This window comes from Podarcis erhardii (assembly GCF_964252035.2).
Source record: "Podarcis erhardii genome assembly, chromosome: 9".
NCBI lineage: Eukaryota > Metazoa > Chordata > Lepidosauria > Squamata > Lacertidae > Podarcis > Podarcis erhardii.
Genome location: NC_138512.1, coordinates 54,583,963 through 54,603,321, shown reverse-complemented (window position 1 = coordinate 54,603,321; position 19,359 = coordinate 54,583,963). Strand labels below are relative to the sequence as shown.

Genomic DNA, 19,359 nt, shown 5'->3' with positions numbered 1-19,359 from the left:
ACATATGCCACTATAATATATCCTAGGTAGCTCAGCTGGTTAGAGTGTGGTGCTGATAACACCAAGGTTGCAGGTTCAATCCCTGTATGGTACAGCTGTGTATTCCTGCATTGCAGGGAGTTGGTCTAAATGATCCTCAAGGTTCCTTCCAACTCTACATTTCTATGAATCACAGGATCTTTATATGTATTACTGCAATGTTGGGACGTGGGTGGCGCTGTGGGTTAAACCACAGAGCCTAGGACTTGCTAATCAGAAGGTCGGCAGTTCGAATCCCCGTGACGGGGTGAGCTCCTGTTGCTTGGTCTCTGCTCCCGCCAACCTAGCAGTTTGAAAGCACGTCAAAGTGCAAGTAGATAAATAGGTACCACTCCGGCGGGAAGGTAAACGGCGTTTCTGTGCGCTGCTCTGGCTCGCCAGAAGCTGCTTAGTCATGCTGGCCACATGACCCAGAAGCTGTACACCAGCTCCTTCGGCCAATAAAGCGAGATGAGCACTGCAACCCCAGAGTCGGTCACGACTGGACCTAATGGTCAGGGGTCCCTTTACCTTTTAATGTGGGAGAAGAATGTTTGGCTTACGAAAAATAATTTTATACATTTCATAATTTGAGTCTATCTGAATGTGCTTTTTCTTTCTACATTATATGGGCATCCTGCAAAATTGTTAAGAACTCAGTAAGCCTGAGGTCGCACTTGCTGTGAATTACATGGTGGCTTTGTCAGTCATAGGGTTGGCTGAACTATGGGACTAGCCCAGTACTGTGTTTTAGTATAAAGCTGCAATAGGAGGTGGTTTATTTAGATATATAGCCCTATTATGAACCCCATTGGTTCACAGTAGGCAGCAGTACTGCATCATAAGGAAGAAGGAAAAAACAATTTTTTGAACAGAAGATTCACAGTGCATATTACAGTGACAAAGGAAGTGAGTACCAAGAAACAGAATAGAACAGCATGAATCATATGCTTCCCTTTAATTTCCCCCTGATATTTTAGCTCTCAGCAGTTCTTATTTAAGTCCACCAGCTAACCCATAGTTGGTGGGAGAGAATATCTTCGGTTAAAACCAAAGAAACAAAGTGAAATGGAGGGATGGGAATTGAGGGAAGTGGGAGCCCAGGGACCTTTACTAATCCTAATTAATATTCTCCAAAGCCTCTTTAAAAACAGGTAACAACCAACCTATGCCCATTTTCTTGGCTCTCCTGAGACCTGTACCCCATACCAAATTCTTTACCATCCATCCCATTAAGATCATGTCTGTATAAAATAATTTTATTTACATTTGTCAGCCACTTCATACAAAATAAAATGTCTCAAGATGTATTATGAAGAACGGGAAGGTATGAAATTATATATTACACCCATGACAACGCTCAGGGTTTTTCTGTTTCCATTTTTTTGCTAAAAATCATTACGGCAAAACATTGGCTCATTTGTTTCTCTTTGTATCCCCTTCCTCCATCAGATTAAATGAATGCTATGAATCATTTTAGCTCAAGAAGCTATCAAATTGTGTGTTTTTTTCATTTGTACTAATTATACAATTATCATGAACATTCATTATCCAATTTTATTTCGCAGTATTTTTCACCAAAAGCTTTAATACAATGCCAATATTTGACTTCTCGGTCCTTTTTAAACAAAAAAAAAACAAAAAAAAAAAAAAAACCCCACTCTGAATCCCATTTTAATGAAAAATGCCAGAAATATAAATATCATCTTCACAGGGAGTATATAATGAATATTCTAGTTTTTCAGTGCATTAATTTGTAGCACTAAATGTTCCAGGCACTGTCTACAGGCATTGTAGCAGATGCTTGGTCCTCAGATTCTGATCCAAATTGAATTGACTCAAAAAATAAAGACAGCCAGGCTCATACCAAAAAATAAATAAAAAATGACAGGTGCTCTAACACATTATACTCTCGTTCCCACTTAGACACAAACAATTAGATATAAGAGGGCTGTGTAGGATATTATATACAGTGGTGCCCCGCAAGACGAACGCCTCGCAAGACAGAAAACCCGCTAGACGAAAGGGTTTTCCATTTTGGAGGCGTTTTGCAAAACGAATTTCCCTATGGGCTTGCTTCGCAAGACGAAATGTCTTGCGAGTTCCTGCAGGTTTTTTCCCCCTTTTCCTAAGCCGCTAAGCCGCTTATCAGCTGATCCGCTAAAAGCCGCTAAACCGCTAATAGCGCTAATCCTCTAAGCTGTCAATGGGCTTGCTTCGCAAGACGAAAAAACCGCTATACGAAGAGCCTCACGGAACGGATTAATTTTGTCTTGCGAGGCACCACTGTATTTAGATGTAGGCAGCTCAAATGTAGGCTGTTGGAACTCAACTTGTGCTGAATAAAGGGTAAATTACAATATTCTAGCAATGGTGCCAGGTACTTTAACTCCCCTACCTACCTGTTTGATGGCTATATTTATGAGGTCTCAAGAATCAAGTATTTGGCCCAATTTTTAGCTGCAGATAATTTCTGGTACATACAACAGAAAATAAAGCATCAATATGCTGGCAGAAATAGAAAGAACAGGAAAGCAGTATTTTATGAATTGGTGGTTGTTGTTGTTGTTAAAATTTGTTAGCCACTTTATCTTGCCTAGGCAACCCAGAACGACAACCAACCAACCAACCCCATATAGATACATTAAAACAGAGTGGAAAAGAAATACTTTAAAAAATCCAATTTACTTCCAAAAGGCCTCAGATAGTTAAAGGCAAAAGTCTTGTTTATAGAGGAAAGTTTTTGTCTGGCACCATGGTGGAAAACTAGTATCAAATTGACATTGTTACATCCAAACTAGGCCTTAGGGAATTTATATAGCATTTTTCAGTGTTCATAGCACTTTATTATCTGGTTGTAAACTTTACAACAATTCTGTAAACTAAGTTGTTTTCAGCATCCTTGTCCTATTGCTTATGTAGAGGCCAAGGCTAAGAAGGTCATAGCTTACTCTAAGCCCATTTGTGAGTTCATACCTGAGGTGAGATTTGAACTGGGGACTACCACAGTTGTAGCTCAACTCCTTTGCTAATACATTCTACAGTACTTGCTGCATGATGTGCAAAGCATAATTGGCTCAATCTTTCATCTGTTTAAATAAGAACTGATCTGATTATTTTTGCTCAGCTCTCTGTGTTTATTTTAAATTAACATCTAGGTCATTCTTTTAAAAAATTGTTTAAAAATGTAATCAGCTGCTGTTGAAAATAATTCTTGATTCCACAAGCATGTGAAAATTCAGTTTTTGCTTACTTATATACTCCTCCTGCAAATTAAGAAGATGGGTTTATTACTCTATTACACTCAAAATAGAGCAATATCAGACACATTTTATTTAAGCTCATTTAAAAAGTGCACATTGAATACAATTAAACACTAATTCTGCCCCTACTGCCCCATATTTGCTACCTTGATCTAGGCCTGGGCTAGCCCAGTGTACTGGAAGTATCAATTTTTTGCTGAACCAGCCTCAATTTTAAAGCTAAAGAAACATTCTGTATGGGTTCTAAAACCATGTTCCATTGTTTAGTACATTCCACCTCCCCATTAAATATTTTTTCCAAAAGATGCATGAATGGAAGATGGCTTGCATAACTAATTTTTTTCTCTTTCAAGCTTCCAATAAACTTTTATAAACAATAGTTACAGATTTAGTTCTGAGAAAGACCCAGTTAGTCCTTCGAGAAACTTCAGTGGGAGTGTTTCAGCATCTTCTAATCTGATTTTACTACGTATTTTCACAGAAAATCCAAAAAGTAAAAACAAACAAACAAAAAACACAAATGAAAGATCCGGATTGTATGGGAGGAAGATATGGGGTTTTATTTTGAGGAGGATGACACTGTGGTTTTGCTGCAAAACATTTGCATGAAGGAGCAGCACAGAGTTTATAACAAACTACAGGGTGGAAGCACCCTGAGACTAATGACATTTTGTGTGGGTTTGGAAAAAATGACAAATTCTGGTTAGTTAAAAATAGAAGCAAAAGCTGCCTGTTTCTTCATGGCTGTGCTGAAGAAGTAGAGGAGTGGGGGTGCACACATGACCAAGGCTCACACAGTCTCATAAAGGTGAACTACAGGTTGATGTTACATCTGAACAAATCCATTATGACAGCATTCTTCCTGTGGCTGAAGAATTCCTCTGACATATGGCTTCTTTTCCTTTTATTCAGAGAGAAATGTCAATGCATTAAATAGCTATTTAAAATTCTGCAAAAATTGTCCTATACTATTTTCTGGATAAGGGACGCGGGTGGTGCTGTGGGTTAAACCACAGAGCCTAGGACTTGCCGATCAGAAGGTTGGTGGTTCGAATCCCTGCGACGGGCTGAGCTCCCGTTGCTCGGTCCCTGCTCCTGCCAACCTAGCAGTTCGAAAGCACAAAGTGCAAGTAGATAGATAGGTACCGCTCCAGCGGGAAGGTAAACGGCATTTCCGTGTGCTGCTCTGGTTCGCCAGAAGCAGCTTCGTCATGCTGGCCACATGACCCGTAAGCTGTACGCCGGCTCCCTAGGCCAATAAAGCAAGATGAGTGCCGCAAACCCAGAGTCGGCCACGACTGGACCTAATGGTCAGGGGTCCCTTTACCTTACTTATTTTCTGGATACAGCAGAATAATTTTGATCACTATAACTCATAACGAACAGGGTAATTCATTTTACAAATTTGCCTCCCCAAGTGATTTTTTCTTACAAATGTATTGCCCCATGAAATCTAATCTCTTTTTGTTTTCATGTTTCTATGCTCTCTGTTTTAGTTACAAAATCTGTAACGGAGGTAGAAAGAAGGTTAAAAAAATAGAAACTTCTGATGCATATTCATAGCCTCATAATGTAATGTGAACATCTTTGGGAAAGTGGGTATTACGTCCTTAACTTACCCTTGTAGAGAAAGAGAATCTCTCCTGTTGAGATAAAATCCTCTTATGAGACATTTATTTTTAGTACAGCTGAAAATAATGCCCTACAGCATAATGCAAAATAAAGGTTTGTAGAGTCCTAATAATTTTTATTCTTTTGTGATGCATTTTGAACTCCAAGAACAGAGACCTCCATAGAAATAATACTTCTATGGCATATTTCTATTACAATTCAGGACCAAAGCCCTGCTATAAAGTCTGATTACAGACTTGCAGCTATCCTGTTGGGACAGTTAAACTTCCATTAATAAGTTAATAAGTTCATGCAAGCCTTTTGCATGCTTTAATTACATATGCTTTTAAAGGTAAAGCTGATGTGTTTGTGCTGGATATGAAAAGGGATGTGAAAACAGTATAGGACAGGGGTGCCCAAACTTTTTTCAAAGAGGGCCAGATTTGATGGAGTGAACATACATGAAGCCCGACCAAAGCTGTTGAGCTTTTTTTTAGTACTCAAGCTTTTTTTAAAAAAATAAAATAAAATAACCCCAGGACATATATTGCCACGGGGGCTGGATTAAATCAACCAGCGGGCTGGATTAGGCCCCCGAAACAAACTTTGGACATGCCTGGTATGGGAAATTTGAGTCTTTTCATTTCCATACGTTTGCTTTTATCGCCTGATATGTCCTACGCTTCCTGTTCTCTTCACCGTTCTGAGTTTATTACCTTCAATTTCACACCACTCTTTTATTGAACTACTATGTCCATTCTACATTGATTCCATTAATGCCTGGGAACTCCATAAAGCCTAGCTCCAAACTGTGTTGCCTGTGAAGCCTTTGGCCCAGCACCATAGTCCTTTAACTTTTAGTACATCCTTTATTTCCCAATCTTTCCCTTCCCTGTTTCCTTCATTTTCCTCCTCACTGCCTAAATTTAGATCACAAGCATCTTGTTTGGGGCAGAGATATATCTTGGTTTTGTCACTCTGGAAAGCACTTTGAATGCTGATGACATTACATTTTTGCAGGCAAGGGAGAGGTCACAATATTGCATCTCTGTAAATATTAGAACTGTTGAGAAAATCTAAAGATCAACTGGTCAGCTAGTTTCACTTCCCCAAGGGGTCTTTTGACTTGAACAGCAGCCCTCCATAGCAAACTGCCTTTAAAACTAGATGGAGTTTTAAAAGTAGTTTGGTAGGGAGCATGATTATTTGTTTTTCATTTTTTTTTATAAATATTTATTAGAGTTTTTGAATACAAATGCACAAATAATAAACAATCTTACTTCTATCACAACGTGGTGATTATTTGTTTTTCAGAGTAGAAGATGTGGCAAGTCAAACTGGAGTCACAACAATTCCTAAGTAGTAATTTGGACCTCAGAAACTATCTAGAGTTCTATTGTTTGGAATCAGTTAATTCATAAGTAGCTTTTATACAAGTATATTATTTTATAATATCTGGTTATTCAGCTTTTTTCCTTTTCTTTAGCAAGCACAATTATGCTATAATGTCACTGAATGGATGTCAGTAATAAGACTTTTTAGTGCTTTGTTAGGTCTATAATAAGCACAAAAAAGTAACCGTAGATGGGTTTGACAGTAAATGTGAGGCTTGCATAATGACAACAATCACTGTATTTAGCAAAGGGGGGAAACCACCTACAAAGAGCAATCTGATTGATTATATTGATCCTCAAATGCATAATTACTTTTTGAACCACTAGTTAAAACAATGAGCATTTATCACCAGCAGGCAACTCCATTACACCAGAGCTGCCTCCTGTGCCCTATGTTGTCATTAATTGTTGCGTCATGTGAATAGTAGCGACACATTAAGATATGCCACCTGGGGCATTTTGATGGTTTTCTCTCCTCACTTAAAAAAATATTCGGCATGGAGATGCTGTTTGAATTATTTGGACAGAATTAAGAATGTAATTAAATATAGCAAATATATAAAAGAAAAGTAAGATTTAATTTTAGCCTTAATATTTTGAACTCCATTCTGTAGGGTGAGATGTATAATGCAAAATTTTGTAAGTGGCAAGTGTTTTGAGGTACAGATTTAGCTGCGACTCTTTGGTGTGGTTTCTTTTTTGAGAACGGGAGATTTTGGAAAGGACCATGATTATCACAGTACTAATGAGTAGCTCTCCACTTTTTGGTGTGGGAGGCTTTTACATATTACACCCACCAACAAGATCTTCATATCCTTATGATGGGGCTTTGTGCTACAGTGGTACCTTGGGTTAAGTACTTAATTCGTTCCAGAGATCTGTTCTTAACCTGAAACTGTTCTTAACCTGAAGACCACTTTAGCTAATGGGGCCTCCTCCTGGCGCCTTGCTGCTGGAACACGATTTCTGTTCTCATCCTGAAGCAAAGTTCTTAACCCGAGGTAATATTTCCAGGTTAGCGGAGTCTGTAACCTGAAGCCTATGTAACCCGAAGTGTATGTAACCCAAGGTACCACTGTATATGATTATCCTAGTGATATTTGCCAAAGAGAGTACATGTGCTATTCAGAGCAAGGAGAATCATGTAATCGCTGCTGTTTGCTGGCTGTTCCCTACTTGGCTGCAGTAGAAATTCCTATTAGAGTCATCAAATTTCATTAGGATGTTTTTCTATGCCATAGCTTCTAAATTGAGTGGAAAAGAAATGCTGTCAATATCTCAAATGGGTCATGTCTATAATTGTGAAGTAACAGACAGAAATAAAAACCACAGGACATAGTGTAAATATTTTCTTTATGTTCCTGGTGATTATCATATATCATATTTCAGTAGGGACTACAAAAAGTAAAAATATAGCTAATGAAGATTATTTGTGCTTCAGTCTTAACCACACTTACCCAGAAGTAAGTGCTGCTGTATTTAAGAAAGCTTGTTCCCAATAAGTGTGTTTAGGTTTGTAGCATTACTAAACATGCATTTCCAGACTGTAGAGTCCACTGACATGAGTTCCAGCGAAGGAATGAGCTCCCCCCCAAAAAAACCCACACATTGCAGGCATGCCACATCGCCCAATCCAAACTGAGACCATGGGGGCGAGGGCGGCAAGAGTTATGTCCCACTACCCTCTCAGATCTGATCTGGATCAGGGACTCGGTCAAGCAGTTTGTGAAATAAAATGCTTGAACTCAGGGGCTAAGCCATGGCTGAGAATTACTTACTTACAGCTTAAAAGATAAATGTAAAGGCACCCGTGACCGTTAAGTCCGGTAGCAGACGACTCTGGGGTTGCGGCGCTCATCTCGCTTTACTGGCTAAGGGAGCCGACATTTGTCCGCAGTTTTTCCGGGTCATGTGGCCAGCATGACTAAGCTGCTTCTGGCGAACCAGAGTAGCACACGGAAATGCCATTTACTTCCCACCAGAGTGGTACCTATTTATCTACTTGCACTTTGATGTGCTTTCGAGCTGCTAGGTTGGCAGGAGCAGGGAGAGAACAACGGGAGCTCACCCTGTCGCAGGGATTTGAACTGCCGACCTTCTGATCGGCAAGCCCTAGGCTCTGTAGTTTAGACCACAGCGCCACCTGCGTCCCTTTTACTTACAGCTTACCCTGAGATTAATATCATGTAAAACTTAACAGCTCCATAAAGGATGGGATTCGATCGGTTAAGGGAGCACCTCTGATTGAATTACAGTTGTGTTAAAATGGTTGCTTATAGATGGTAAATGATCAGGTCATTTACAGCATGTGCAGGGCTGCTGAGAGGAGAATACAGAGGCTACTGATGTCCTTGGCTCACAGATAGCTGGAGGCCCTGACTCTGAGATTTCTTTTTCTTTTTTTAAGTAAGTGAATGCACCTCATGAAATTGAAGATACAAGGCAAAATGTACATCTAAGCAGTATCTGTGAGAAGAGGAGCCAGCCTGTCTACTCCTACCTTTCAGTGTTTTTAACTAATGAATGTTAGCTAATGAACTTTAATCAAAGTTAAAGCTTTGATTAATGAGTGAATTGTTTGCATGTCAGGTGATAGGAATCCTTCAGGTCCTACAGAGCTTGCTATTGTGTTTCCTACTTGTAGTCCTTAGAATCTTCATAATCCTAAAGACCAGATTTCCCCTTGTCTCGTATTGCCCTTCCTTTCTTCCTAGCAACTAGGATACACTTTACTGTGGTGGGTTCATCTGAGTTCAGACACACACTAGACGTTATGTTGTGCAAATGCACAGTAAGTGTGGGTAAATGTTAAAGAACCCCTACTCCCTGCAATTGGCAAATGCAAAAACTTTGCAGATAAGCTTAGCCATGACTCCTGCTGTGCAGGAGCTGAAGTCCAGGCACAAATTATCTTTAATGGGTCTTACTCCCTGGAAAGTCAAAGTGGGTACATGAATGCAGTAATTAGTCCTAAACAAATTTGGTTGAAACCTTGGAGTTAAGCTAATTTGCAAGATGATGGTAAATAAAAACATGACTCTTTATAATACAAAGATGTATCACTGGTTAAAGGAAGCAAAACTTGATACAACCATTTTATACACCCTTCCGTATTGTTTAAGGATTGAGGGGTTGGTCTGGATGATTCCTGTGGGTACGCACTAAGCTTCTAGTTTTGTATCTGCAAGACTGTACTCTGTTGTAGAAGGTACTGTTGAACTTTGCTAATGTAATGGGCCTGGCTAAGTCAGTTAGGAATCCATTTACATGTTTAAAGAATTGGTCAGATACATATGTGTTGCTAGGCAACAACTGGCTGATAATGCTCTTCCAGTATGTTGTAGGCCTCCCCTGACCTGGCTGTTGGCCATGTCATCTTGTAGGTAGGAGAACAATAGTCTAGCCTTTCTTTCAGTCTGCTTGAGAGCTGGGAAGACACACTTTCAATTTGCAAAGCTTACTCGTTAAAATTCTAGGAACTTCATAAAATCATTTTACTCTTATTAATATTCTACTCAAAACTATCTCTTGTGATCCGCTGCATTGTATGAATTGAATCCAGAGAAAGGCAGAGAGGAGTTGCTTTGGCACACTCTCCAAAGAATCTGAATCTTATGCTCACATATTTCAGTTCCAATTATGGAATTGTCTCTGTTGTATTGTTTTATACAGTTTTTGAAGTAAACCACTTGGAGGCCTACTGGCAAAGGGAGATATATAGAACTCATGAATAAATAAAATACACATAAATATTAAACCATTTGTACTAGTAGTGGTCCAGAATGTTATGGCCTTGCACCGAGTACAACAATGACTTGTAAGAGTTAATTGGCTGCTGTGCTACGATCAGCACAATTTTAGAATCAATCAAATCCTAAACACATGTTGTAGCCAATACTATTGGCTCATTTTGTTGAAAAGGCACATACTATAAGCTTCTATGCATTATTTTAGAATTCCGCCATTTCTGTGGTTTTTCTTGAGGCCATGATTTTATGGTGCCCATGGGCTGCCTGCTGTTAAATAAAAGCAATAAATAAATATATTTTATCCCTTTCCTCATCAGTGCTTATAAAATTTTATTGCCAGTTTTACATTCCCATTTTCCTACATAGAAAGCAGTCTAGTAATGAATTCTCCTAGCGAACACCAAATTACCTTAAATGCTATGAAAAAGATATCAAGGGGATACTGAGCTATAAAAGGCTATGTGGAGTTACTAAATCATTACCAAAGAGCCAAAGCGTTCATATTTCAGTGGCTTGTTCATGCAGCAGTTTGAAAACATGTATCCTATTGCAGCATTCACTTAGTGTCCTTCAGAAGTTTTGGGCTACCATCTTCCAAATGGGAGTCAGTAGATCAAAACATCTGGTGAAGAAGCACCAAATGGGTACAGACTATTATATGGCACACCTTGTTAATTAAAACAGCAGAACTTTATATTTGTTGGTTTTCTTTTCCAATCTGCTTCATTTTACTTGGGAAATGGCAGCTGAGCTTTACTTTTTAATATCCATGTTTTGATGTCATAATTCCTTAGGCCCTCAGTGAAATTATTATTTTTTGTGTTTGTGTTTCCTCCTAGAATGGCTTCACTCCTTTATACATGGCAGCTCAAGAGAACCACATTGAAGTCGTGAAATATCTTCTTGAAAATGGAGCCAACCAGAGCACTGCTACTGAGGTACAGTACTTGGATCTTTTATTTACAAGTCTTTCTATAACCTTTTTCTTTTTCTTTTATAAAACCATGAAGATGAATCTACATGGTACACACTCCTGTTTCTTAGTTTGGCCTGACTTATTTTAAGAGCAGCCTCAAATGCTGTCATCGGGAGGGAGGGGCTGCTTAATCCTTTCTTTCTTGCCCTTCACTTGCTCAAAATGATTATTACCTCAGGCTGTTCCCTCATCTGCAAGGGGAAAGATGTGCTTTCCCTCAACCGTTGAGATAACAGCTGGTGGAGGGGCATTCTGAGCACACATAATGCAATAAGGGAAAGGGTTGTGCAGCATCGTCTGCCCTCTTCCATTCCCAACGGGAGAGTTCAAGCTGCTTTTCAGTTAAAAGAGCCATGACAGGAAAGAAATAGCTCACTGTGTGTAACCTGTAGTCTGGCCCTCAGGTCCTAGGAAACTTCAAACACATTGTTTCCACACCTTGACTCCATCCAGTTCCTTAATCTCCAGTCTTCTTAGAGGGCCCTGTTATTCCTTCTCTCCCTATAGAACTATTTTCATCATTTACCAAATGAGATCCCTCTTTGGGGCATATCATCAATAAAGTTACAATATGTTTCTCTTTCACTTTCTGATCATCATGAAGCTTTATCAGGAAAAGTTTGTGAATAAGGAGCACGTTGAGAGCAAGGAAGAAGTCAAGCAGAACTGAAAAGGGTGGTGGTATGGACAGAGTTATAGAGCCTAGGAAGAAGTTGCAAAGTACAGTCAACTAACTCCACTGATGTCTCCCAGACTTGGTTACGTTTCTCACTTTTTGCAGAGGCACAGCTCTAATTTAATGATTCCTGGCTACTATTTGTGCTTACAGAGGGCTTAGTTTTAATGTATATAGATTACATAATATATATGGTGTTAACATGGCATAATGTCATTTGTTCCTAGCTGTTCAGGGTGTCACATATTCACACTATTAGTACCAATTATCACCCAGAGATGATTTCTTCTTGTGGTCTCCCATTTGAAGAGTATTTATTGGTTTAAAACATGTAGCTCATTCTTCATTGTAACAACTATCACAGAGATGGGTTCATAAATAATTTTAAAAATATAACACTTGAAAGCAAATAACATTTTTATTATTATTATTATAGTCTTAGTAACCAGCAACACAGTAATTCACTAAGGAGGTCTCAGTGTTAATGCTCAGCAAATGCCTGAAAGTTTTACGTTGGTGCTGCTAATTACTCAGGGCCCACCCTATACCAGTCACTATAATTTCTTTTTAATGTTTTTAATACTGAATTTCAAATCATTGTAATGTGTATGGGGCCCTGCTGATGAAAGGTGGGTAATAAATTTAACTAGTAGTAATATTAGTGGTAAGAGGGAAGGGAGTTCCATACCTTGGGTACCACCACCAAAAAGGCCCTCCCTTCAGGTTATGACAAGGTAAAGACTCTCCTCCCTGGAAGAGAGGGGAGTGGTTGTGGGCGGGAGCCCGAGCACCGCCCCTAGCAGGGGGCATTAGCCCCCTGCCTCCACCTCACCTGGCTGGCGCCCACGCCCCCCCGGTAGGCATCCAACCAGGTGCCTTGGAAGGGGCGTGTTCAGCAGCCTTTTGCTGCAGCGCCAGCCTCTCCTTGGCCTCATTCTTCGCCGTCGTCTCGTCGCGAGTCACCCACCCTCCACTCCCTTTGAGTTAGGGCTTAGGTCATTGGCCTTGCTATGGACCTTAGGTTGGTCGCCCTGGTTGCCCAGGGGGCCTGGTAGGAGTTTTTCCATTTGGCATTAGGCTTTTTGGTTTTTTCGCCTACCTCGTAGCAATCGTCACAACTTTTGTGGTATTGGTGGGTAGGTTAGGCATTGGAATAATGTGTTGTGGTGTGTTGAAGTGCTAGGTGTGGCCATCGCCTATGCCTTCAATTTTTGGGTATTCCGTTAAAGGAATCTGGCGGTCGCGTATTCTGTCCAATGCCTGCTTGGCGGGAGGCCATGGCACGACCCTCAGTGACATCAGGGGAGAGCCTATAGTTGGATTAGCATCAACAGGCTCCACCTACTGGTGAATAAACCCACTTGTTTTAGAGATCCAATGCCTAAGCCAATACCTTTTCACTGCTGTAATCAATAAAGTTGTGGCCTTTCCTTGCCCATTAACCTTATATCACGTGTCCTTGTGTCTTCTTTTTCACATTGCGGGGGTCGGGTCCTCGAACCACAACTGCAAGGATATTTTGAGTAGAGTAGCCTTTGAAAACCATCAGCTCATACAGAATTCAGTGGCCCGTCTCTTCAGCAGGGCTGCATTAGCAGAAGAACGTAATCTCAGAAGACCCTTGCTGGATCTGACTGGGAGTATTTGAATAAGTTGTCTCCTGGAAGCCGACAGCCCTTACTGCTTGTTCCTCATATATAGTATTCAGTGGTCTACTTCCTCTGAACATTGAGGCTTAGTTTAGCTAGTGCTCTGATATCTGCACTGGATTCCCGTTGTCTTCCAGGCTCCTTGTAAGGCACAGAGGCACCTATGAGACCTAACCCACACTGGCTCAGCATACCCATAACTCTAACCTACCACATATTCCTTCAAAAGTTACAACCGTTAACTTAAGTTCTCTCCTCTGCCCCCTACTATTATGGTGTTATAATGTCTGCTGCAGAAGTAAAAACTTAGAAAGTGTTGATCTATGGACAAATCTGCATGTTTTCATAAAGCTCTTCCACTTTTAACAACCGTGAAAAGTGGTCCCTTATCAGTCCCTGCATTTGTCACCCTCCTCGGCATGGAGTTAACCCACCCCAGGGTATTCAGAATGGTATGACATTTATTAGCATTGCACTCCAGCCAAGCCGGCCTTTGTTAACAGCTGTTTTCTCTATCCTTTCATTCAGCGGATACTATTGCATTTGATGGTGGTTCCTAAAATAATGCTTTCTGTTGCTAGGATGGGCCAGGATCAGGTTACTGTTGCAGCTTTGCTAGAGTATGAAATCCTGTGTGGTTGCTAAGCAACAAGGCAGAAACAGCATTTGTAAATGAGTCACTGGCTGATCTTGAAACCCCCAGTTCTCTGCTGTTGTTGTTTAATAATCTACAGTAGATTCCATCTCCCCCCCAAAAAACTAATTCATTTCTCTTAAGAATAATATGATATTGGAGATGTGAGCATACTCTCCTAGGATTATCTGTTGTGGGGTACTGTTTTAAGACCAAGCTAGTGCTTGAAGCAAGGGACACGGGTGGAGCTGTGGGTTAAACCACAGAGCCTAGGACTTGCCGATCAGAAGGTCAGTGGTTCGAAACCCCGTGACGGGGTGAGCTCCCGCTGCTTGGTCCCTGCTCCTGCCAACCTAGCAGTTTGAAAGCACGTCAAAGTGCAAGTAGATAAATAGGTACCACTCCGGCGGGAAGGTAAACGGCATTTCCGTGCACTGCTCTGGTTTGCCAGAAGCGGCTTAGTCATGTTGGCCACATGACCCAGAAGCTGTACGCTGGCTCCCTCGGCCAATAAAGCGAGATGAGCGCCGCAACCCCAGAGTTGGGCACGACTGGACCTAATGGTCAGGGGTGCCTTTATCTTTACCTTAGTGCTTGAAGCACAGTGAGGTGCCCTCTCACATCTTTGCAGGTGGATCTAAAACAATCCTTCTTTTCAGCCAACACAACTGAGTCTCACCTATTTTGAAAAGACACCTCCTTCTTTTCTCCTACTGGTCTAACCAAAGGATAGGCTTTCTATAACTTTACCTCAAATAGCTGACACTAGATTGACAACACTAGATAGCAACCATACAGGCTGCAGTCCAGGAATTCATCATTCCTTCTGTATGCCCAGGGGGATTTTGGACTTTAATCCCAAACAGTCCTCCTTCAATTGTATTGCAAGATGCTTTTGGAATTTGAGCGCACATAGTGAAAATAGAAAGAAACATTGAAAGCTGCCTTATACTGAGTCAGGTGATTAGTCTGTCTAGTTAAGCAATGTATATGTTGACCAGCCGTAGTTCTGCAGGGTTTCATAAAGAGAGCTTTCTCAGTTCTACCTGGGGACTGAAGGTTGAATCTTTTGCATGCAAAACATATATTTTTAGCATGATCAGTTATGCATTGTGAAAGAAAGGATTTGCATTAAGAAAAGGAGAACAGAAGAGTACATTTTGCATATGGTAATTTATACATATAGATGCAAAATCACTATAATTTAAACAGAAATACAGTACATCTCACCATAATAGGGAAGACACCAGGGAACTTGTGTGCCTGCTCAGTCTGCTGATCAGGTGTTACTAACTGTTGATGGACAACTTTAGTGCCCTGTTGATGTGTATGCTCTCCCTTTTTGTGACTCCTTAGGACTAGACAGCCCTCAGACAAAGAGCTCCTTCAAATAGAGGCCTGCTCTCTGTAAAAAAGGACACCCTGTGTGGTTTACCACTGAGCTGTGGCACATAAGCCTTTACACATGGGTTCCTATATCCCAGTCCTAACACAAACATAGGTACCTGCCTTATACTGGTCCATATGCATAGACTGGCAGCAGCTCTCCAGCTCTCTTTCAGCCTTACCTGGAGATGCCAGAGGACCTTGGATGTGAAAAGCAGATGTTTTACTACTGAGTTCTTTCTCTTCCCCAAAGATCAGGCTTTTAACTTTCTGTTCAAGGCCTCCAGGAAAATGCACCAAATCTCTGAATGTGAGACAAGAAGGAAAGGGACTGGTTCTCTGGACCATCTTTGTGCTTATTTCTGATTCTTGACTTGGGCTTTTTCTGTTGGCTCCGTCTCCATGTCTCTTGACCTGGAGCATACTGCCTTATTCTAGCCTGCCAAGCACTCATCTGTTCTACCCTCTGTTCAACCAGGCAACACCCTTTGAGCTCCAAGGCTCAGTGTTCCACCTGAAGGTCTGAAATTCAACTGTCCCTTCCACATGTTTAAACAAGTGTTCTAGATTGGGGCTAGCAGAAACATTTTCCTGCATCTTCCCCTGAACTGATACAAACTTTTTTCCAACTTCGTTTGCCCAGCTTAAATTATAAAGGGGAAGAAATAAGACTTGCATAGCATGCCGTTTCACAACCAAATATTATTATTGCATATGTGTCTGCGCCAGTTGTGATTTGGTGCTTCTGCACATGTGCAAAGCACGATTTAGCATTTCTCCCCATGCGTGAACTCCGAAACCCGGAAATAACCCATTCTGGTACTTCTGGGTTTTGGAGCGCCCGTAACCTGAAAAAACACAACTTGAAGTGTCTGTAACCTGAGGTATGACTGTACATAATAGTTGATTGGTGACTTTCAATTAATATAAAAAAGCTAAATTACAATCATCATCAGTAACTAACAATAAAAAACCACCAGCATAAAAAAAAGCCCCAAAGAGCACCAGCAACATTCAACTGTCAGTGGTATATTGGCCAAATAACTCATCACTGTAACATCACCCTTGAAAATTCCACCTATGTTTTTAACATTATTTTTGAACAGACGTGAAATTCAGTAGTAAATATGTTTGGAGATGGGCCTCTCTGGAGTGGTTGATGGGTTGCCAGAGTTTAATATATCGCAAGGTGGCTAATAAAATGTTGCGTGTTGAAGTACAACAAACCTCTTTGTGGGAGCTCTTTATATTGGTTCTGGCTTCATGCGGAATGTTTTATTTTCTGCTGCAACAGGACGGCTTCACTCCATTGGCGGTTGCATTGCAGCAAGGACACAATCAGGCAGTAGCCATCCTTCTAGAAAATGACACTAAAGGGAAAGTCCGGTTGCCGGCATTGCACATTGCTGCCAGGAAAGATGACACCAAATCAGCTGCTCTTCTGCTCCAGAATGATCACAATGCTGATGTTCAATCTAAGGTAAACATACGCTTGCTTCCCCCTCCTTGTTCTCCAGTATTGGTAATCGTACTAAAAATTGGGATGTCCAGGGCCTGTTTTGTCCTTTATGCAGGACAAATGCAGATTTATCACTGAGAAGAAGTGACAGTCTTTAGTAGCTCCTTAAACAATTTAGATGTTTTTCTGCATTCACATGTTGCACTTTTTAAGTGTACATATAAAACATCTTACATGGTAACCAAAAAAGAAACTTATACTTTTGTTAAGTGGCCCTAAGAGATTCCTATCAGTTCCATTACTTTAAAAAGATCAATGCAAATAATAATGCTCCTCTTCTAGTAGTTGCTGAAACTTGTATCTGCAATAAAAGCTTTATTGTTTAGTGTAGAACTGCAGGAGGAAACGGGCTAGATTTTCAAAGGCACAAAAATCGATCTTCAGTTTCTAAGTTTTTCTTTTGCTGACTTTGTAAGGGTGTTTGACAGTTTTTGCATTTGAATAGTCCAATTAACACACAGTTAATATCAAATTCAGTCTTTGTAAATCTGACAATCTGTTGTGGGGAAGGGGGAAGCTGAAGCAGTGTTGCTGTTGAGTGGGAAACTGGTTTGTGGCCCAAGAAAATGTGGGTTGCATACAGTTAATTCGAATATTAGCTCAGGCTTTCTCCCATAACAACAAAATAATTCATTTCAGCGAACAATTTAGGCCTCTGTCTTTCTGCCAATCTGTAATATCTTTCCTCTTTTTTCCAAAACATGCTGCAACAGATGATGGTGAATAGGACAACTGAGGTACCAAAAACAACAGTTTTGTTAATCTACTCCCCCCCTCCCCCAGATAATTGCTGCATTTTCCTGTCATATACAGTTCAAACTGTACCAAATGTCATTTCTAAATGTGCACCGATGACAAAAATGTATATTTTTTCCTCTGCTTTGATGTTTTTTCTTCCCTTGTTCTTTTGAGATGGTGGAGATTGTTTTTAGATAACAAGAACTGGGAATTAGAAATGGGAGTAGGCCTATGGGGATAATTTGAAATACAGAGTAATTGCATGTAATATAAGGCCATGACTCCATTAATGTTAATCTGCAGCATGGTTCCTGTGGGTAGTTGTTGGTTATTGATAAATGAAGAGATCCCAGTGGGAACCCCCTCAAAGGTATTGAGGTAAAATGTTTCTTTTAATTTTATGACAGGCATTTATGGAGGTTTTAAATGAAGAGTAGCCTCAAATCTGTCACTGGGAGATTGTGTACGGTTTAATATTTTCTACTGTAGCTGTTATACTGTACCATTATTCTAATACGCTTTGGTGAAAAAACATTAATCTTCTAACCAAAGCAATACTTAAATTTGCCATGGAAATGAATTGGCAAGTGTCTCCATTTGGTCTCAAGAACCATCTGGGTTTTGTGATCATATGCTATCAAAACTTTGAAGGGTTTTATGAGGGCTTTTAAGGAATGATTAGGAAACCCAGACAGAATAGGCCTCTTTGCAAGGAGACCATGGTGAGGGGAGGGGACTTGTGCCAGGTGAAGGCTTGCCTCATTGTTAGTTAGGTCAAATGAGCTGGGGAAGTCCAGATGGTGAAGTGACTCTTCTGAGCATGCTCAGAAGCATCGTTTCTTGCTAGAATCAAGGGATTTTTGGTTTTTCTTGGTAGAAGACCCAGAGAAGGTTGCTTTGTTGTTGTCTGCATTAATAAAAATGGAAAAACCTGAGATATTAAACTGGAAAATAGTGTTTTTGGTTACCTGTTGCAGGAAGTAGTAACATTAACTCTTCTGTTTATAATAATAGGTTGGCACAGGGGAAAAATGCTTTGGGTTAATGTTTCTCTAGCTTTAAAAAGTTTAATGCTTCCTTATGTAAAAATTGGTGCATTCTGATTAAGACCGTTTCTTTTTTGCAGAGTGGATTCACACCTTTGCACATAGCAGCACACTATGGAAATGTTAATGTAGCAACACTTCTGCTCAACCGAGGAGCTGTTGTAGACTTCACAGCAAGGGTATGGATGCTTTGCTTTTTTGTTCATTGAGAGAACAATGAAAGGAGGGAGGTCAATGATTGATTCTATGAACTTTCTTTAAATGTCCAAATTAAAACAAAACAAAAAAAAATTACAAGTCTGTTTTGAAAAATTATGAAAAGTAAATGATTCTTACATTTATTCTTGCAACAAATAAGCCATTTTTTTCCAAAGTATCAGACTGTAATAAATTATCTTTACACAATACACTTATAGGTAGAGGGAAAGAATGTAAATTTCATGCACATGCTTCAGAACACATTAATTGAATTATTAATATAACTTCTGGCATACTTAAAAAAACTGTGTTGTAGCAAATACCTTATGCTCATTACCCTGTTCACATATGTACTTTGCACACAACAAGCTCCAACTCTTTAATATTCTTTAATGCTTAAGATATGTGGTATATATCATGGGAGTTCAGCTACTAGCCATATGCAAATAGAAGCAGGCTTCTGCACACATATTTCTACGCTTCCTTAATAACTTGCTTGTTC

At 40.2% G+C, this 19,359-nt stretch overlaps 1 protein-coding gene across 30 annotated transcripts in view; it reads left to right on the top strand.

Moving 5' to 3' along the window:
• ANK2 (ankyrin 2) overlaps nt 1-19,359 on the top strand; it is a gene marked incomplete at its 3' end in the record, with an annotated part of 330,684 nt that overhangs the window by 211,282 nt on the left and 100,043 nt on the right. For 24 of the 30 annotated variants that reach the window (XM_081876550.1, XM_081876549.1, XM_081876568.1 and 21 more), the window contains exons 5-8: nt 10,875-10,973; nt 16,651-16,836; nt 17,589-17,612; nt 18,740-18,838. In XM_081876550.1, the coding sequence (XP_081732676.1) occupies nt 10,875-10,973; nt 16,651-16,836; nt 17,589-17,612; nt 18,740-18,838 (408 nt within the window). The remainder of the gene's footprint in view (nt 1-10,874; nt 10,974-16,650; nt 16,837-17,588; nt 17,613-18,739; nt 18,839-19,359) is intronic. The other 6 variants (XM_081876558.1, XM_081876563.1, XM_081876542.1 and 3 more) reach the window with 1 other exon arrangement.